The 22,582-nt window shown below is 32.6% G+C and overlaps 2 protein-coding genes and 1 long non-coding RNA gene across 3 annotated transcripts; all 3 read right to left on the reverse strand.

Moving 5' to 3' along the window:
- Window positions 1-366: 366 nt before the first annotated feature.
- LOC126835638 (doublesex- and mab-3-related transcription factor A2-like) lies at window positions 367-7,501 on the reverse strand. The gene is made up of 5 exons (XM_050568346.1): window positions 7,334-7,501; window positions 5,374-5,569; window positions 2,840-3,024; window positions 2,417-2,728; window positions 367-1,373 (listed from the first exon to the last, which is right to left on the reverse strand). Exons 1-5 carry the CDS (start codon window positions 7,499-7,501, stop codon window positions 1,062-1,064), a joined length of 1,173 nt encoding a protein of 390 aa, XP_050424303.1. The 3' UTR covers window positions 367-1,061.
- Window positions 7,502-11,757: 4,256 nt separating this feature from the next.
- On the reverse strand, window positions 11,758-20,220 carry LOC126835921 (uncharacterized). The gene is made up of 8 exons (XM_050568801.1): window positions 19,598-20,220; window positions 18,233-18,331; window positions 14,787-15,158; window positions 14,476-14,717; window positions 14,243-14,342; window positions 14,009-14,113; window positions 13,451-13,590; window positions 11,758-11,773 (listed from the first exon to the last, which is right to left on the reverse strand). The coding sequence occupies exons 3-8, from the start codon at window positions 15,156-15,158 to the stop codon at window positions 11,758-11,760; spliced, it is 975 nt and encodes a 324-aa protein (XP_050424758.1). The 5' UTR covers window positions 18,233-18,331; window positions 19,598-20,220.
- A 1,928-nt stretch (window positions 20,221-22,148) lies between these two features.
- Window positions 22,149-22,582, reverse strand: LOC126836141 (uncharacterized). The gene is made up of 3 exons (XR_007685291.1): window positions 22,483-22,582; window positions 22,315-22,420; window positions 22,149-22,249 (listed from the first exon to the last, which is right to left on the reverse strand). It is a non-coding gene; the product is annotated as an uncharacterized LOC126836141 (long non-coding RNA).

Consider the following 22,582-nt stretch of genomic DNA (forward strand, 5'->3'; position numbering starts at 1 on the left):
AGTCATTAGTCATAACCAATAAGCATCACTCTTAAAAAAAATACTGCATTATATTTAGTTTTATTTAAATTTGGATTTATTCAATTAATAAGCATATTGTATAACATATAAGTGTACATTCAAAGTATTATAAAATTATATTGACAATTCAAATAACGTTAGAACATAAAAAATTGTGCTAAAAACAATTTTGTCCTATGATTATAATATTAAATTACATGACGTTTTTAATCACGATAAAAATATATATTCTTCGTGGACAAATGAAGTTATAAGCAATGTAGATTACATTTTAGATGTTCCTTAATTTAATATAATATAATATTCATACTCTACCTATACTTACTATACCTATTATATTTTACTTTTAAGGTTACGATTTATACAATTCATAGTAATAAACACAATAACTTATAATAAATATAAAAAGTTAGCTTTACCTTATGTACCTAATAATAGTAATATAATATTTTATAATATTGGTTTTTAAAAATAATTAAATTAGATAGCAAAATGGAAGTGAAATAAAACGTAATATTATTATTCTATAATTACAAACTACGCGTTTGGAGTTATGCTAATTGCGTTTTATCGCGAACCCGTCCTATTGGAGATACAGTTAGAATATTTTAAAAACCCTTCAAATCTGACATTTAACATTAAATTGAAAACTTATTAGTAAAAAAACAATGTTGGGCGTAATCGATTGTTTTATGATTCAATTAAAAAATCGATCACAAAAAATGAATCATTAATATCAGATTACTATTTGCTCAATAAGTACATGCTGGACTAGAAAGTTGAAGGTTATGGCAAAACGTTAGTTCGTTTCAGAAGGTATTACACCGTTAGCATACTGTTTACCGTTAGCTTTATCCGCTATGTCAGCTCTGGGCCAAAATATGAACTTGATGGGTTGTATTATATTGTTCTGTGAGTTACACTAAATTTTTACATAATATATTATGTAAAATAAATGCGGTTGAATTATAAGAAGTATTTACATATTATTATTTTTACAACTGAACTTGTTTGATATTGGTGTCCTCTGTTACTGTACTTCAGTCAGAGTACGAAGCCTTGTCAGAACCTGGAGATTGCGACCGCGGCGAGGTCGCACCCGCGGTGTTCATGTGGTGCGATTGGTGGTAGGCCATGGCGTGCGGATGAACCGTACTCAGATGGTGTAGTTGGGGTTGCAGGTAATGGTGAATAGGAGCAGTCAAGAACCGCGGGGCCTGTTGATGGTGGAATGACGTCATGGCGGCGGCGGCCGTGCAAACGGTGGCCGCGGCCGCTGACATGGGCGAGAAAGCCGAGTGCGAGTCCATGAGCGACGGGTGTGGCATGGACAGCTGGTCGGTGGCGCACATCTGAAAACACACCAACACCGTTGTCGTTGCTATTACATTATGTTATACACTTACAAGTTTATAACGTAAGATCTATGTACTACAACAATTACTAAGTACAATGGTAGAACAAAACCTTGGGGTCGAGATCCCAAGAGGCAGGAAAAGGCAAAGTTTTAACAAGACGATTAATATTGAAACACTTACTGTAGGTACAGTGAGTGATTTATAATTCCTTTAGTTAAAATAGTATTTAAAAAAAATGTATAGGTTAAAGCTTAATGAAATTAGGATTTATGAAAATACGGCACTTTTTAAAATTGCATTATTCAACGACAAGTATAATTTACCAATTTTAAATTAAATTATTTTAAGTATTACAACATTTTTTTTTAACTGCATTTAAATTTTAAACCTATATCCTACATCATACTGTAGAGAAATACACCTTACAATTTTCTGAAAATGCTAAAAGTAGTAAATACTTTTAATTATATTTTACAAAATAGCATAAAGCATTTTAACGTGCTTAAAATACTATTTTATTTTATACAACGGTTTTTTTTTACAACAATAATAGTATTTATTTGTTGTCTAACGTTTTTTTTTTTCAAAATATTTCTATCAAACGGTGTTATGAGATTTGGCGGTTTTGAATGAATTACAGCTGGCTGCGAACCTTATGCCAAGCCAAACGAGTTTGGAACACAAAAAGGAGTGGTGGCTATTTCTTTTTTTTTTTTAGACAGTCGCCTGTCCACAAAAAAGAAACTGCCAGCGATAAAGGTGGAACCAACGACCAAGTGTTGCAGACACAGCTCCGCCTTATCCCACTCTACCCTTTCCCCCCTCTTGTATAATTTTCTGTGGAACGAGCACTGCCTTTATCGTTGTGCCGTGTAACTCTGAAGTGCATTAACCGTAGCTAATAACCCGTGTAAAATATCTCTTCATTTATTGAGAACGCAAAATTTATCCTACTTGAATTTTCGACAGTTTTCTTTTTACTTCCACTACTATCACACTAACTAGAATTAATATTATTGTAAAATTCGTTTGCTCACCATGAGTTCGATAGCGTGCAGGACGTCCCCGTTGCATCGTTGCAACACGGTCTCTATATCCGCCCGTCTTTTGTACGGGAACACCCGCCTAAGTACGTCGACAGCCGATCGTCCTGCAGCCGCCGCCGCCGCCGCCGCAGCTGAAGTGTTTGCCGAATTAAGGGAAGAACCGTTATCCAGAAAACTGGAAAAACCGGCAAAGTTGGTGGCCAACCGGGACTTCTGGGGCTCTGTGGGCGAGGCTGAATCCCTTCGTTTGGGTAACGACAAGTTTTCCGGTGTCGCTTCGTTACTGCTGTCGTTGCTTTCCGCCTAACCGCAAAATGTTAACAATTTATTTCTTGCGAGCACAGTTTATGTCCTTAAAATATGTCCGTAATGACGATTGTACGCGTGTTAAGTATAATATTATCAGCGACTTACCTCTGATCTGGACGGACTGTTGTACTTGGCCGCGAATTGTGTAGAAGTGACTTGTATGGGAGCATTAGGAGACACGCTCGACGAACGGCTTCTGGCGTTTTGCACGTCCTGTTGGCCAACACCGGAGTTCTGCTCGTGTTTAACCGTAACAGAGTCGTCCAAGTTCAGTCGGGCTCTTTTCTCGTCTGAAACATAAAACAGAACCATTCGTTAAAATTGTATAAAAAAATGTTGAAAAAACCGGTCAACTTTTTTTGGGGTTTCCCGGTTTCGGGGGTTCGGAAGAAGTTGACTTTTTCTACTTTTGACCCACTAAAGAACCAATCGCATACGATTTCGGGTATACAAAGGTGCTATTAGAGTAAATCGATCCTGAGGAAAAAAGCTATCGTGTTTACAAACACAAAATAAAAAGGTTAAGAAAAAACAATACAAATGGTCCTGGCTTCCTAAATGAGCTTTGTTTAACCGACACAATGTCAATCTTGCATTTTAATCCGCCACCATTTCATTGCAAAAAATTATGTAAAAGAGTTGTATTTTTTTTTATGAGTTTTCGATAACTTTTTTTTCGAACTTAAATTGTACAACCCGTAGTAGAATATTTTGTGTATATATACATTAAAGTTTTCATAAAACATTTCAAACAATATCGCGTGAGAGTTTTCCGTGTAATGTGTTGTATAGACCAATTGATTGCGGTAGATTACTGTTTTAAATAGGGGAAACGAGTACCTTGTGGGTATATAACATTTATTCATAAATCGAATGGTTAACGTTAAAATATTATAACGATTCGATGAAATGAATGTCGGTTATCGTTGTACAAGTGCAAACAATTTTAATCCATAAAAACGAGATACGTTATTGAAGTATGAAATCGAGTCGGTTAAAAAATGCGGCAATTATTTTTACGGCTGAAAAAATAATATATTGACAACAAGAGGTGAAACGAGCGCTTGTATAGGGGAATTTGTGGGGTGGCGAAAACTTGAGTATGGATAAAAAAAACACTGTTAAGAGGGAGTTCGTTGCAATTGCATTCAAGTCCGAGGGAGAAACTTTTTCAATGTATTGCGCCTGTAAGACACATTGGCAGAACCCTATTTGGCCAAAATAGACCTACACCTTATATGCTAGCAAGCTTTTGGCGTGATGAGTTTAGAAGAAGACCGTCCGAGTAATTTAAAAATTAAATTTCCAAACACTGCGACAACAGGTATAATAATCGAAGTGCGATTATTATCGTCATACTTAATTATTTCCGTTAAATTTGTAGGATAGTATCTCATGAGTCATGACTTTTGGGTTGGGGACAATGGCGTATTGAAACATAATCTTTTAAAGTCTTAAAATCTTGAACGATAATGTTATATTTAGATGATGTATGCGATATCATCAATGTTTTGACAAACGTAAAAGGAGACTGTAGAAAAAAAAATAATAACAAAGGAAGACCCGCGTAAATGTTATTTTTTTGTATAATATAAAAAAAAATCTATCCTTTTCCACAATCGGCCTCTGTCGAGTTTTGCGCAAAGAGCTTGTGAACACAAGATAACATTGTGTGTACACAAAACGGCGTCTTTTGCGGAAAATCACTTGAAACGCGCGTCTCACGACAATGTTATCTGTTAAACAAAAAGTTTTAAACGAGTGAACCGACCGGAAAGAGGGCACATAAACCGCAAATAGATGTTAATTGATTGTCGAGAGTTTAAGTTGCGCGCCCGTGTTGTTTTATACATGTCGTATATTATAATAACCTCTTAGCCGGGAACTTATTGTCGTCGAGTATACCGGCGGCACTTAGCAAATAAGAAACACAACCCCACGTACAATTATATTATCATTATAAATAGTTAATACACAGCCACGCGCGTACGATTCTTGTACAGCAGAGGTACCTGTGTACGTACAGCTTACATTTTGTACTTACTGCTATTATGATTATTATTATAAGTGCGAGTACACTTATTGTATTATTATTATTATATATATATATATATTATGCCAGGCTGTGTACGTCGAGGGAGAAGTTCGAAATTGTATTTTATATGTACTTAAAGCGAGCGGCAATTGAGGTCAGGCGACGAAGAATTTGGCGGCGGCAATAAAAGAGGAATTCGTATAATGTTACTAGTGTGTGGTTATATTATTATGTGTGCTTATGTCCTTAATATATCCATATATATATCCGTCCGTAATAAACAGGGGTTGATTGTTCCTGCGCACCACCCTCCGTTTATATATACTCTTTTGGTAATAATATAATAATATATCATGGCACTTCGATAAAGCGTGACTTACGGTTACCGCACCGTCGCTGTTGCAGTATTACACATACACGATACACACCCTATCGTCGGTTTTATTTAATTTTAAGACCCTTTACAAGAACCGGCATTGTAGAGTTTGCCTCGGCCAAGGCGGTAAAGTCCAAAAACGCCTACGTGACGCGCGTCTGATTGAACATTTTTTTGAAACCAAAAAAAAAAAACCGGACAAATAATAATTTCAATCGTTTTTTATACCTGGACTCGATCTGCCGGCAGTGGTCGAAGAAGACGATGGCGGAGGGTAAATAAGACCCAGTTCTCTGGCTTCGTTTTCTTCTTGTGCCTGTTGTCGCCGTAAAGCCACTTGTGCCGCCATCACCCTTTGCCTCTCCGCAATCAACGTACATTTAGCGCACGCACAGTCTCTCCATCGACAGTACCGTTTGTGTCCCTAGAACATTTTTCATATGACATGAACACAATATAACAATGTTTGGGCTGTGAACTGTGTAATGTCTAAACAAATTCAACTCGACCGTATGTGTACTATATTGTTGTATTATTGCAATTATAACAGTTTTTCCTGGGCGTCTTTAAAGCTCAAGGTATCATAATATTTTATGACTTAGTGTATACGTATAAAAAAATAAATGTGTCATCGTTTACAAAAACAGTTTTAGCTATTTACATGCCATTTTGTCACAGACAACAATACTGTCGTATGGATCAAAAGTGTATTTGGCAATTTTATTCCCAAAACAATATTATTCAGGTTGAACACTAAATCATATTATATTAGTGCAATTGTAAAATTAATTTGTTTTTTAGGCATACAGGTAAAATGAAAAAAGAGCTAAGAAAAATTGAAAAACCGAGTGCAGTGAATGACTAATGAAATATGTTTAATACTTTACATCAAGCTAGATTAATGTTTAAGTAACTTTATTAAAATGCACAGATCCACTTAAAAAACATGTAACAATATTTACATTTCCACGATTATTATTGATTTTTTTTAAAAATAAATAAAAATATGTAATTTAAAACGAATTATTAGTATATTTTAAATGATGATTCAATAACTCCTAGAATCCTTAAAATGTTTACAAAAGAAACTTATAACAGAACACAACTGTTTAATTGATAGCGTGGCCGAGTTTAATCTAACCTAAGTAGCAATTTTGTCAAACTATACATATCTGGGTTATTTTAATGCTGACTTAAAGATAAAAAGTGTTACAAAAAAAAAATATATATATATATAATATACCAGTATCTATATCTACTAAACTTTAACTATTAGAGTTTCAAACTAGTAATAAATATACTAAAATATTGACCATGCGCAATAACGTATATAAATTACTTATTTTTATGAAATAAATGATTTAAATATGTTTTTGCACTTGGTCATTTTTAACACATAGTAACATAAAGCATGAGACCGGAGATTTGTTTGTTTTTATCATTTACTTGCCGCAAAGGTGCAACACTACATTTATATTAAAAAGAAACTAAAATATTAATTCCCAGTAACGGACAAAACACAATCAATTTTATTTAACTAAGAAATTTTGTTTTGTTTTCAAAAGTGTTACAACGGTATAAAAAAACGTAAACTGATTATAGTAATATTTAAAAATATACTCACAATCATCTTAGGCACAAATATGTAGTAAATTGTATTACATAAAGAAGACATTTTGAACATTTTGTGAGAGTACCTTGGTTTTATATATCTTTTGATGTTTATAACGAATGTTTAAATCGTACACGGAAGCACATATTTACATAGTTTTGCTGCTTTAACCCGCCAGTTAATTCCCGATACTTGCATCCATCGCTCACGGTCGATGTTAGTCGTTAGAAATATCTACATATTTTAGTTTGTCAGATTATTGCATTATAAGTCGTTTTGAAAATGTTCTCAACACTGCAGTCTCGGTTATAACAATTTTTTCCAAAAACCCGTGACCCGCCGTTTATTGACCGTGATCAGGGGGGGGGGAGGTTCGAGATACTGAAAACCTTAAGACTTAAAATTAGCGCTTTTCAAAATACCTACATTTATTTTTCAGAGACAGATTTATCGAAATACAAATAAACGTAGCACTAATTTTGAGTTTTAAGGTTTTTAGAATCGCACCCCTCCCCCTTTCCTGATCTACGGCAATGGCCAATTTAGTACGGCCAAAAGCAAAGTGACGAGACTCACCTTTAGAGCAGACACCACTCCGTGGTTGCGGCATCTGGCGCATTTGGGCGTTCGCTGGTACCGTTCGGACGCTCGTTGCAAGAAGAACGCGGGCGAAAGGCCTCCGAGTACGGCGGGATGCTGGGACATGAGCGCAGCGGTCATATCCACACCACTGGGCAAACTCATCGTTACTGTCGGTTTGTTCGGTGCCGCCGTCGATGCTGGGCCACCGCCGCCGCGTACGATCCCGAGGTCGTCCAAAGGGCGCGGCGCATTCGGACACGCCCATTGTCCACAAACTCCACCCGGTTCCTGTTCTTCATCCCGAACAGTCGTCCCGCCCCTCGCCCCGTCCTGCCGTCCGTCTACACCCGGTATAAAGTCCCTTTATGTACGCGCGAATTCAAACAGTTATATGTATAGGTGTTATATAGTCACAAAGGTAGGTAATATATAGCTGTGTTTTCATTGTTGTGTTGATATAATTGTTATTTGTTCATTACAGGTAGACTATACACTGGTAGAATATACCTCAACTGTATATTATAATATATATGTAGGGCACCGGGCAAGAAGGGTAGGTAATAGTCCATCTATGACAATTTTTCAGGATAACAAAAAAGAAGTTTGTTTGCACATGCAAATCTATGACGTGTCGACCGGTTTTAAGGCGCCAAGTTGCCCCCTCAATAACTCATTTTTTCACCGAATGGAATGGCTCTACCTTCGATACCAATTGCCAATGCACCATTGAATAGTACCATTAACTCAAAAATGAAAAATATGGAAAATGCCCTTCTTCCCCCGTGACCTTCATGTGTTTATTATAGATGTTAGTAGAGCATATCTTCAAAAAAAAAAAACATTTACTGGTATTGCAATTATCATAATTTAAAATATTAATAGTTGTTGAAACTAGAAATCATACATCGATTTTCTTTTCTTGACTGAAATCGATGACAAACGTTCGGTAAATTTGACCGTATAAGTATTTAATAGTTAAAATGTAATTGTTGTTTCCCAACCAAAAGCAGGTCTCGAATCAAATTTGTTTTTATTGCTTAACGTTGAAATTGATTTGTATACTTATATAATTGTATTATAATGTTTAGCGTTAGCCAACGAATAGATAGTTATAGTTTTCATTTCGTTGAAAGTTTTAGGAATTAAATTATTGTTAAATTTTTTATTTTATGTTGATATGGTTTTAAAATTAAAACATTATTAACTGTCCAGCTTAAGCTTAACGTTATTATTTGTATTTTTATTTTAAAATCTATATAGAAATTTATTATTTGGGAACCGCCACCGGCGTAATATGTTTGTAAGTATCTAATACGACTACTTTTTAAAATAATTTTATTTTCAAATACTTATTAAGGGGATTTAAATACAATGCGTTATTATTAAATATAAACATTTAACATTATGAAATAGGTACTTTAAGTATTAGTTTTTTTTATAAAACCCTTAAAAAAGGCTTGTAAGCTTGTACGTAAAGAACTACAATTTTATCACTAAACTAACTGTAATACTAGTTTATTACTGTCGACTCTAAGTACAGGGTATAATAAAACATAATCTAGGACGATTAAAAACATACTCAATTCTCAACATTTAAAGCCTCGTGTATATTTAACCTGATGTTTAGGAAAAGAAAAATGTATTAAAGTTTTAATCTTGTTCAGTTAATTTAATAGTCGGGCGTTGAATGTACAATTTGTTATTATTTAATAAAATAAAGACTGTATTATTTAGCAAAGGACTTAAGAGTTTATCGTCATATGCGGTATCTATTGTAATCGTTTTTTTGAAAAGTTTTATATTATAAAATCGTTTTTGTGGCCTATCTTGAGATATAAATATTTCAAGGTATACATCTCTCGAGTAACAAGCAAATGACTATGGCGTATAATCACTTGTAAACAGAAGATGTGTACATCCTTAAGTTTACCTCAAGTCGATGCCCGAATGTCTGAAATTTTTTATACTGCGCCAGGTACCAATAAAATCAATGTTTATTGTCTCCGTTTAACAGAATGCTCATTACGATTAATTTAGTTCAAGATGTTTATGATTACTACCAGCTTGAAAACTATTAATAACGGTCCTGAAATAATTCATTGTTTAGCTGTTTACAATTACATGGTCAAACCATTTTTTGGATTGGAATGTAATATTTCCCGTCTCTGTCCTTAGACAGCTTTTATTTAGCCTACTTTTGTTCCGATCGATCTACTAATATGCGCGACAAGGAAACTGGAAACAGATTTCAAAGGCTATAGGAATTTCCTTTAAATACTATCCCGCTTTTTCCAGTTGTTTAAATGCAGTTAATTAGTGATAGCTCGTATGTCGAGTTTTGAGATCTCCAGAAGAATTTAAATTTGATTTCTGGCTTCTTATCACATTATATTGTAGACCGAAATAAGTATCGATTTTCTGGCACAAAAAAAAAACAACTATATCCCCTTGGAATAACAATAATATTTTTATATTATTGCGGTGAATGTAAAAGCACAGGCCGAGTGCGGCGGAGCTAATACAAATTGTAAAGGGGTCGCTCGGACGTGGTCGGGACGTTTGGAGTGTACGACGTTTGTATGGTCTAAGGAAATCGTGTGAAAATCTTCGACGGGACGTCCCCGATATCTTGACGGCAAATAATATTCTATATTATAATATTTTATAGTTGTGATATTTATCGTTTTTGGCTGCCCCGCGTTTGCCAAACGATAAATAGCGTTAAAACTGTTGATGACAAGCGATTTATAGTTGACGTGTGCGGTTTATATATATGTATATATATATATATATATAACATTAGGCAAAGCTCGTGGCAAAGGGTTTGTGTGTTTGTATAATATGCAAACGGGTGACAAAAAAAAAAAAGGGTCATTTTCCGGACAACCCCTTTGCTGCCGGCCACTGCGAGCCCTCTACGTCATCCGCACATACAATCTAAATACTATATACTCTACCCGCAGCAGCACACATAACAATAATATATTATTATACAGGGTGATTCACTTTAACGTAATACACTCATTTTCTCGGAAAAATTAGGAAATCTAGGAAATACCTTAAAAAGTAATTATTCAAAATAATTATTTTTTAGCAGTTGTCGACAAGTCAAAATTCCGAGCAAATAGTTCTTCTTTTAAAAATGTAATGCATATACATTCCCGTTTAAGGTTCAAAGGGCTTATAGCACAAATACTAAAAGAGTAAATGTTTGATAATTTTATAGTATTGTACAGAATAACATAAACAAAAATGTTCTCCTAAAAGAAAATTGCAATATTGTAATTCATTTCCGAAAAAAAAAGTGTTATACGTTAAATGGATCACCCGGTATAGTGTTTTCGGACCCGACAAATGGTAAAAAAAATCCAGTTTTATTATGATTTTATTTTTCGTCGTCGAAGCAATAATGTTATGTAAAAAATATGTCGACCATTTTGGCGGACAAACCAATACCTAATAATAATAATATCGTTATCATTAGAATATAATAATAGTATAATAAATATGTACCACCGGCACATGTCGCTGACAGGTCGGTCGGTGCTATGGAATAATTTTAACCGATCATTTTCGTCGGTGGTCGTTTAAAAAACATGTAGTATTGTTGACTTAAGGCTTTTTATTGTCCCCCAATTCAAAAACAAAACAAAAATAATGATGTGCACATACGTAGAAATAAATTACCTAAAAATTATATTATACTCAATCGTCAAACAATATAATTATTATAATAGTTATACACTCATAGCGTTTGACAGAGGGCACCTTTAGTATTTAAAACAATTAAATTAACGACCAGAAAATTTCAGCCAAGTAAGCTCAAAGTTGGAAGTTAAAAAAATTTGACCTGATCGAGTACCAAAGGCATACTATTTGTGATAATAAATTAATGATGCTACAAACAAATGTACATCGGTCAACTCAACAATGTAACATTTTTTTTTTCAAAATTAAATATCTTCTTAGATATCTCTAAACCAAGTTTTTACGTATAAATTCCTTTATCGAACACTAAAAAATAACATGTGAGACGTCTTAACAAATTAAAATTGAAATATTAGTATTATTTAATTTTTGTAAGCAAATAATATTATGTTATATAAATTTATTATATTATATAAATACCACGTGTTGGATTGAAATGATTTAAATTTAACATATAAAATGTTTAATATCAATATGAGTACACATATAAGTAAAAACGACGTGAACACCAACTACAAAATATGCTTACTAAGAGCTAAATCGACCTACAAACTACATAATATAACACGGTGTTTATAATTCTAACATTTCCCCTTAAACAACATATTCTTATATTTAAAATTGTACAATATCTACAACACCTAATATCTGTCTAAGTTATTATGTTTACTATTGTTATTTAACATTACTAACCGTGCTATTTGAAATTACTACTGCCGTTCGTAACTAGAAAAACAAATATTTATTTATATTATAACACTAACCAAAAACCAACTAAAACTCCAAGCGTAAGCTCCATGATGTACGTAAGTATTATATTTATGATCAGTGTTTATAGAAAAAGCCGCCGAAAAAAGCAAATTATAAGCAGGTATTTGGAGTCGCTTCATATTAATATCAGAGTTCGTTGTTGTTAAAGTGATCCGAGTGTTCATCGTTGTAGAAGTGATACTAGAGTGGTTATAGTGACTTACGTTTCTTTTTTTATTATTAAAAATTATACGCCTATTAGATTTTAATTAAGCGATCCTAGCAGAAATAGAAAATTACCCTAATATATGATTTATTTGATTTTTTATCAAAGATATAATTTTAATCGTCCGAATAGGTAGGATTCATTATTAAACGCCACCTATAATTATATAGTATGTAATCATATAAAAATGGGACAATTAGCAGTCCTTAATAATTAAATGTTAAGCTATAATTAAAATAAAATAATATAGACTACTGTATTAATATATCACCGTTATATTGAAGTGGGCGTGCATCGTTTTCACCAAATGTAATAACGTTTGAATTTCCGCTAAATAGGTATTTATATCCTAGTATATGATTATAATAGACTGTACTTATTAACTAAATACATAATTTTAATTAAAAACATAATTTAATGTCTGCTGATAAAATGTAATATTGTTACACGTGTTGGGTTTTTTAATAAATTATACAAACTTAAAGTTCCAACATTCTTTGTCATAATATATTAATTTAAATTTAATTTAATTAATAAAAGTACAAGTTTCTTTTGAAAAACTGATTTAACAGTGTAAAGCAAATTAATATCAATTTCAATTATAATTTTATTCTCATTTTTAATATTAGACAATGTGTCGTCAATTTCATTTTTAATACTATTTTAGCATTCATTGAAAACTAAATTTTTTTCCGTTCATTTATTTATGTATTTGTTTTTAAATAACATTTACAATCTGTACAATAAATATACCATAGGCAAATAGGCTAACAAAGTAAATAAATGACTGGGAGACTATGAGTAGGGAAGCTATCCAGACAGTCCAGTGATACGACCCTTATGACAGGTTTCGGCTAGATATCAAACAGTAGCATTGCAATTTAAAAGATCACGACACCAACGTCTGTTAAGACGGCAAGGGGGTTGTCCGGAATAGTGGCTGTGCGCTGTTGAAAAGTTGATACAAACGAAAATGCAATATATTGCCGGATACGATGAACTTCCATAGAATTTTGGACATGTAACCGAAATATTATTATTTTTTACATTTCTGAAAGGGTACAGAATATAAACATCATTAATATATCTCATAAATTCGTTTAAAATACACTGTTATTCAGTTTTTTAGATCATTGCCTAATTTATTTAAATAAATTTATATTTTTTAATGTATTTTAATATATCAATCATTATTATAATTTATAACTAAGACTAGGTTCTAATTTGTATTCATATATTTAACAAATTTATTCTTTTATAATAGTGCTAACAGTTTATTTAACAATATAGTCATGAGTTATAACAGTTTTATCGTTAAATAATAATAATAAAATTTCATCTAGTTTCTAAATTTAAATTAAATTTGCAATAATACATTTAAAAATGTGTAGACTTCTTTAATTATTATTAAAAAAGTTATCCTTGACGCTATTCTATTTTGAAAAATAGCAGAATTTAAGTATAAATCTCGCTGTGTACGTTGAAACATGACAATTATATTTTTCTTGTAATGGTTAGGCATATTGTACCAAGTCATGCAATACAACTCCGTAGACAGACTTTTATGCTGTAAAACCAAAATATATAATTACACATCAGTTTATCTTCGTTTAAAAATAAATAATTCAAGTATTTAATTTTTCAAGATCTTTATTAATATTAAATTATTTGAGTCGTCCAGCTCCTAAATATATTTTTCAAAATTATACTGTTCCAAAACTAATTAACCACTCAATTCCTAGCCCTCCATTTACTTAAAACCTAAACTCATCTCAATTTCTACAAACATTTGACTTATTGTGAGTGGTTTTTTGACCTGGTCGACTAATTTATTATTTATGTTTTTATATGTATACTAATGATCAATATAAACTATTAAATAATAGTTAGAGTAATAATAGTTAAAGTTTAATACGTTTTGATGTGTATACAAAAAAGAGACGCTTAAAAAAGTATTATGAAAGCTATGTAGTGTTTATTAATACCAAATATATTATATCATCCCCTAAGGTACATTGAGACCACAACATCGCAATCCAAAATACTAAGATTCCAATGAATTTCAATTTATATCCAAAAGAAGCATCTACCTATAAAAAAAACAATTGTTAAAATATTAATTATTATCTATAAAAATATTTAATTATTCTATAAATTAATGCCAATTGACATTTATAGAAGAATATGTTATAAATAATATAGCTAACATTACTAATTACTTTTATAAGGCAATATGTAGCCAGTAAAAATACCATTTCCACCGTAGCTATTTCACCAAAAAGTATCCATTTGTTATACTTCTTAAATTCGTTTAATGTGCTTTTTTCAAACAAATAAAAATGTAATATCTTTCAACATTAATTTTTTTCATTTACAATTACATAATAACATTTTAATAATACAAACACAGTAGAACAAATTATAACAAATATAATATTAAATTAACTTTTACTTCATAAGTGTCTGATGGTGGCGAACAGAATCGACGAAGTAAACCTGAAAATGTTGATCCATTCTATAATGAAACGCTTCTCTTATTCCATTTGTTAGTAATTTAAATTGTTCTTTTAATTCCGTTAAAAAAGCAATCGTATACATACTATACAACGCAACAGACAGAAGTAAGTAAGTAGTAGCGGTCATCTGCAGTGTAATAATAAGCCCATACCTCCAAAACGTATCGATATTTATTACCTGAAAGTGTAGTATTTCGATTTTAATAAGATCTATTGTCGACACGCTATTTTTTGGGTTACTACTTACGGTCGGCCAGTGAAGGATCCAATGAGATCTATGATCCAGTGGAACGTTACCGATATCGTATATTGCTGATAACACAGGTCCAAGCATAATGCATATTATACAAATTGTAGTGCCTATCATTGTGTAAAATAAAAATGTTTCGCTTTTGTCATAACAGTTATCAGGGTGAACTCTTCTTTTTAAGGACCAGTCAACAAATGTGGTTTGCATTGAACGAAACGTTAATGCAATAGCCCTTTTGTTAAAAAAAAATGACGTTATTATCAGAGTTTGAATAAATCCAACAACTGCGTAAAGGATCAGTTCCAAGCCCATATCTAATGATAATATGGTTTTTTCAGCCGTCAACTTGAAGAGTGCACCAAAAAACATCTAATCAAAACACATTATAATCTTTTTATTCATACATGGTTAAAACTGGTTATGGGTCAGTCAATATAATATTTTTTATAAAAATCTTAAACCAATTTTCTGTAGTAGTTTAATCTTTTCATTAATTTTGGATAAATCGTTCTAGAGTTATTAGCGTTTAAACCATTGACGACCAGTCAATCTATCGCCTTTACTTAAAATTGTTTCAATAATTTAAATACTTATAGTGCTTATTCAAAACTGGTTAACGGTACATACTGTTTAATCATCTTTTAGCTACAACAATTATTTTTTTATAGAAGTATACCGGGTGGCAAACTTAACGCAAGACACTCATATACTTTGAAGACAATTGAAATTTTGTAATTTGTCGTTCGAAAAACATTTTTGTTTATGTTTTTATACTACAACTAGAGCGGGCGCACACGGGAAACTTTGTCAAATTTAGGTTATTTGATGAAACTAAAACTGTCAAAGTCATAATGCTCGTATGTAATACCTAAAAATATTTACGGGTAATGAAATATAGTTCAAAACATTTATATTATATTTATGCTTAACTAGTTTAATTTATTTTTGCTAAACAAAAATAAAATCGAATAATAATTTAATTACCAATAATTATTTTAAAGAAGTATTCCAAAAATGTTTAATTTTAAATGTTTTTTTATTATGTATATTATTAAAATTTAATCAAATATTGCTTATTTTTAAGTATATTACAATCACAAAAAAAACTACTATTAACATTACTAGACTTGCTATTTGAAAACAAATTTACTAGAATCATTTTTAACAAAAAAACAAATGTATATTATTATACTAACCAGAAACCAGCTAAAAATTCCAGCGTAGGCTATATGATGTACGTAAGTATTATATTTATGATCAGTGTTTATAGCAAAAGCCGCCGAAAAAAGCAATTTATAAGCCGGTCTTTGAAATCCCTTAGTCTTAGTTTCAGAGTTCATTGTTGTTGAAGTGACCCGAGTGTTCATCGTTGCAGAATTGATACTAGAGTGGTTATAGTAATGTACGTTTCTTAATAACTATTCTAGTATTCGTCTTTTGCGATCCTAGCAGAAACAGTAAGTTACCCTATTATTTGATTTATTTCATTTTATTCAAAAGCAAATTGTTAATATCCCTGTACGATTTATTAATAAATGCCCACTATAATTATATGAGTCAGGGTATAATTAAAATGGAAGAATATAGAACGTGCTCTATATATATATATATATATATATATATATATATATTTATACTTCCTTTATTACTACTTATATATCACTTGTATAGAATTTCGGTCACGTCACTAGAATATAATTACAAAGGTATTTTACGTTTTGACATTAGTATTTCTAGTTTAAATGGTTTCTGAATCAATATAGAATATAAAAATCATAATATACACTATAATGTCTCTAAATTATTTATTCAATATTAATAGATTCGTGAAGACAACGACGTAATGCCCCAGATTGAACTCGGTATATGGAACGCGTATTGCCTATAGTTGGCTGCTTATGAAAATGTCCCCTGGTTAGAGGCTGCCATTTTGTGTACAGTTATTATTTTTTCTATGATTTATACCCTTAAGTAATTGGCATATGTATACCTTATATACGTCATTTTTTTAAACAATCGGCGCTTCAAACTCATTCTGTTAAGTAAAGATGCTCTTGAATTAAACTGAATAATCTCATTTACCGTTGGATAGCTATGGATATTTGTTGAATTGATTTGTGTAGGTTTAATTCATTAAAATATTACTAATGTAATATAAATATTATTTAATTTATTTAAATATATTTATGGTTTTTATGTATTTTAACATTGGTATCAATTATTATTATAAATAATTTTACATTTAATAATTTTTCAGTGCATGACAATATATTTGACCTAGACATTCTTTTAGAATTGTGCATTGAATAGTAAACCGTTAGCTTTACAATATAGTAATAAGCTAGAACAGTTTACTCGGTAAATAATAATTTAAGAATATAATTTGTCATTAATTTGTTATTAATTGTTTTATTCATTTGTTTTGGTTTAATTTATTAATTTATTTTTAATGTTAATATTTAGTATTATTTAATTTATTTAAATGTGTGTATGGTTTTTATTGCAATAATTTAACATAACAATTATTATTTTAACTAATACTATATTGTAACTTACATTTAAATAATTTTCATTATGTGGCTTCTTCGACGATTTCTACCAAAATATTTAGGTATACACCCGATTAGGTTTACTTCGATTGAACAATAATTAAACAGTTCTTTGCGTTTTATTGATTTTACAATTTTGACTAGTCGATAAACAATTTTGAGGAGTTACATTTAATATTAAAAAAGGTTTAAAAGTAAGGACGGAACGGGAAGTGCGGCTGATTAATGCTCGAAGATGAAAATATTACTTCACTACACCCTTCCTTTCGTTCTTAACTTTAGGCTTTTTTTATTATAAAAGCGATAATTCAAAACGTCTTATCGATTAATCACGATTTTCAGGCAATTTTTCTTTATTTTAAATGTTAGTTAATTCCTATTTAAGTTTCAAAAATAGAAAGCTGTGGAAAATACTAAACTAGATAAATATTTGGTAAATTTATATTTGTATACACGTAGTGTACATAAATACTATTTTGTTTTTAAATAAAAATATCTACACTATTGTAATGGTTTTTAAGAAATTGAGTGTCTAATGTAAAATGGATCAACCGGTATAAAGTCATTGATAAAATCTGTTTCAGTCAATTTTGGATGGTAACTTTTACAAGTCAAATGGCAAAGTATAAATTAGATTTGCCCATGTAAAGAAACACGATTTAATGAAAATTATAATGGGTCGTTAACCAATTTTGGATAAATACTTCCGGGGATTGGTATAAGCATTTTAAAGGACGTATTCATTTAGGTAAATATCATTTTCTGTCTGTGAAAAGTTAAGCGCCATCTAGTTAGTAACAAGGTACATACACATTACTGCAGTAGCAGCCGGTAGAGCTCACTACGTTCAAGTAAAGATAACTTTTTCGTTTGATAGTTAACTAAAGTGCTCACCTAATTTGTTTATTGTTGATTATATACTTACATATTAAGTAGTGTATAGTTGGGTAAGGATGATCCTCTCTTATCAGTGATCCTCGAGGATGATCCTCCCTTATCAAAAACATTGTTATCAATTTTTGTTATCAGTGTTAAGAAAAATTTAGGCGTCAAAAAAATGGACGATTGTGAGTATCCATGTGGTATTACAGATTGTTATCAGTGATAAGAAAATTTTAGGCGTCAAAAAAATGGACGATTGTGAGTATCCATGTGGTATTACAGATTGTTATCAGTGATAAAAAAAAAATGTTGGTATCCATGTGGTATTACAGATTGCTATCAGTGATAAGAAAAAAATGTTGGTATCCATGTGGTATTACAGATTGTTATCAGTGATAAGAAAAGAATTGGACTGTGAAGGTATTCACGGTGGTATGATAACGAATAAAAAAAGCGCGCCATTTTAGTGTAGCTGAATAATGATAATTATCAGCAGCAGCAGCAGCAGCAGCTGACAACAAAATATTTATGAGAAATGCATTTGCGCGGGACACAGACTGTAAAAATATCATTGGCTGTTGGATGCAAACGCTTAGATACATAAAAGGGGTCTTTTAAATGGGGCCACCAGTAGTACGTCGTGAAGAGTTCTTGTAGAACGGTTATCTAGTTGTGAAGTGATATCGCGTGCGTGTGTGTACTATGAGTGGCTACGGGAAAAAAGAAATAAGAATTTTGCCGAGAAGACATATCAACACGGTTGATACTCAGCTGATATCGGCTGCGGTGTTTACGGTTAACCTGAACGAGAGAAAATTTATTCACATCGGATGCGAATGGTCAAAAATGAACAGTGCATACAAACAAGCAATACTTATAGTATGTGCTACAGCGTGTTTGTCTATGGAGCACGATAAGTTTATCGGATTGTTGGGTGCTTTGGACAATCTTATTAAAATAATGTCTGACGATAATGGCAACGACGGTAAGAGAGCGGTAATCCCCATACCGGGGCTGACTATTAAAAAAACGCGTTGTTTTTCAAATTCGTATTTGGTAATCGAATACGCTGGCCACCGAATATCATTGACTAAGGATAACTTGACGTCGATTAAACGGCAACGTGAAATAATGCGTCGGGCAGTAACGGAAAAATCGGTAATTAGTGAAATGTTAACTGACCAATGTAAAGCGTTAATAAACGTTAAAAAACCGAGGTTATTATAAGATATCTAACCTCGCCCATACAGGGTATATACAATATAATAATAAATTGGCCGATTAACCTAATGCCGAGAAAGAAACATCCGTTTTACAAGGAGCTTTTGATTTACGATCACCAACGAATAGTAGCATTTATATGGGACGAGTACTTACGGTCTCTATCCGTGGAAGAATCGACACCGCAAAGCTTAGAAGCAAAAGCAATGGACACGCCAATCCATAGCTGGGACTTTCAACGACTGTTTGACGACGTAGTCGACGACGATTATGCCAGGTAATGTCTCTCTCTTTTAGCTGCTGCTGCTGATGTTTCGATGAAATTATTTAAAATAATTAATTGTATTACAGGATGTGGAAAAGTGTTGACGACAACGACGGCGACGACGACGCCGCCGACCAAAGCAAAGGGGAAAACAAAGAGAAAAAGGAAATAAGGGATCATTTGACTGATGTGAGCAAACTTATTGAACAAATTGATAAGTATGTAAAATTAAGAATGTTGAAAATATATATTAAACTAAAAATAACGTGTTTACAGGGCAGCTGCAACAACTCAACTGGTCGCGGTGGCCGACGCAGTGGGCGATGTAGAAATGGAACACGGTATTTGAAAAAAAAATTTAAAACAATATGCCAGACCATTGGACGGATGTGTATTGGTGTGTTTGTTTTTTTATTCGATTGATGAAATATTTTTTTTTTAGAATATCTGTTATATGACTCGCCTGTTAATTATCTAAAACCATTTGCAATAGTTTACTGTAAAAAAAAAATTGTTTACCTGTATCACAATAAATGGAGTATATACCTTTTACAAAAAAAAAAGTGTTGGTTACCTTTATCCTTTTGACCGTTTGATTGATATAATAGCATTATGAAACATACTCAAATGCGTACACTTGTATACACGCAACCCGTAAAAAGTAGTATATACCTTTTACAAAAAAGTGTTGTTTACCTTTATCCGTTTGATTGATGTATAATATCATTATAAAACATACTCAAATGCGTACACTTGTATACACACAACCCATAAGAAAATATAAAAAAATGATTACAGCAATTAAGTTTTTGTTTTGCAGCGTGTACACGTTAACGCTTATGTTGTTTTGTTGTTCGAATTTCGGTATGCTTTTTAATTGCACGGGAGTCGAAATACCGGTTGTGTCCAGCACGTCGCTATAATGTGGGTATGATGTAGTTAATTCGGCTTGTATAGTTTTCGAATTTACCGGATGTAGTTTAGCCACAATAGACCAGAAAAAACACGCTTGGTCCATATTGGCTATTGACAGAACAGCGTTTTTTTTGTCTAATGTCCTTAGGAAGCTTTATCCAACACGAACCTTTGAGTGGGTCGTACTAACAAATTGACACTTCCATGTGGACGACTTCTCGCAAGGCCCATCCAGTATCTCGTTCGGTGAATTCCTCAGCGTCGCGCTTTATACTCTCGGTGAAGTCCTTGTAGATGTTGTGAATATCAGATCCTTAGGTTATCGACACCGGTGGCACGTTAAAGCTGAAAACGCTGCTGTCCGTTTCAGTTGTTTCGGCTGTGTTGTCGTCCGGAGCTCTCGTTTTTTCAAACAGTGCGTACAGTTCAACGCTCGCCTTAATCGCAACGTGCTGTTTGGTCGTTCTGTCCAATAACCCGATCACCTGGTTGCCACAATTGTCCATAAACTCGGCCACGCCAAACTGTGAATTTGTATTTGTCACTTTGTACAATTCTATTTTATCGCCAAACGCCGAGTCGACTAATTCAATACCTATAATTCGATTTTTTCTGTTTGGCATTTTTTTTTTTTTTTATTATTTGCACAATTATTTTGCAACTCACTTGTATGGTTTACCGCTGCCCCGCCGCCGCCGTCGCCGCTTGGGCCTGCATCACCCGCTCTCTCAGTCTGCATATCGTCCTGACCTAGCCACTCGTACGATATTTGCTCGTCTTGGTTGGGCCAAAATTCAGGTACAACTTCAACTATTTCATACGTCTGTTCGCGTTGCGTCTCGTACTCTGTATGATTATTATTATTACTATTTTTGAGTATTAAAGTTATTAACATTTTTTTTTTTACTTACGGTTGTCACGAAGTAGACCGTAACCGTATCGTTCGACGTTTTCTATCGCGTCTAAAAGTATAAAAGTACTGTTGTTGTATTATTATTATTTCACCGCGCGCGCGTTTATTTGATTAATTTTAACTCACCCTGAGGATGTACGACTTCTGCGAGATGTCTCGATAGGTTGTCGGGTCTGTTGAATATTTGGTGGCATTTGTGACATCTGAATACCGTCTTTTCCGGGTCATGAGCCGTTCGCATGTGTCGTTGGCGATTGCTATTGATCGTATAAGTTTTATCACATAAGCCGCAAGGAAACATCGTTCTTACTGGCTTGATCCTCGCTCTAGCTCCTAGTCGAACGTATTACTAGTAATCGCCCCGTTGTATTCCCCTTTTAACCACACACTCGTTTCCGGTAACCGATCCTCATTCTCTTGTTTAAACTATAACCGTTTTTTTTTTGTTACCACTTTCGCAATTGCAGGTGCCTGACGGTCACCGGGCGTTGTTTTATCTTTTAGTAATTTTTTTTTTTTAATTATTCTACGCTTAGGATAAGTTAACAAATAACTCGGATATTTTATTTTATAATTTATTGAACAACCAATAATACATTTTTCAATTTTACATCGGTAGCCGTATTGCATGGCCTTGCTGCTACTGCTGCCACCGCAGCTGCTATCATTATCCATCGATCCTTCATTGTTCGATTGGCGGCGGCGCTTTCGCATTCTTAAATTATTGTTTCAGAAAATTAAAATCGCTTTTTTTTTTTTAATATTAATTTCGGACGTTACCTAAATAGTATAATAACTGGCTGAGCTCCAGTACCTTGAATATGATATATATGTCCATCGGGGCTAACGGTTTCGATTTGAACCCCGTTTTCTAAATTGTTGTATACTATCACATCATTGTTAGATAAAAACAAAAAAAATTACGGACGACTTTTATTCATACTTTACCTTGTAATAACCAGTTAATATTTTCCATATTTTATTCAACGATACACTGTGTCTTCGACGCGGTCAGTGGATTATGCAATATTATAGTTGACTAATATCA

The sequence above is a fragment of the Adelges cooleyi genome, unplaced genomic scaffold (assembly GCF_023614345.1).
Source record: "Adelges cooleyi isolate 19-005CV unplaced genomic scaffold, UGA_ACOO_1.1 ACOO_flye_CR_arks_rails_tigmint_CR_PRNA_23, whole genome shotgun sequence".
NCBI lineage: Eukaryota > Metazoa > Arthropoda > Insecta > Hemiptera > Adelgidae > Adelges > Adelges cooleyi.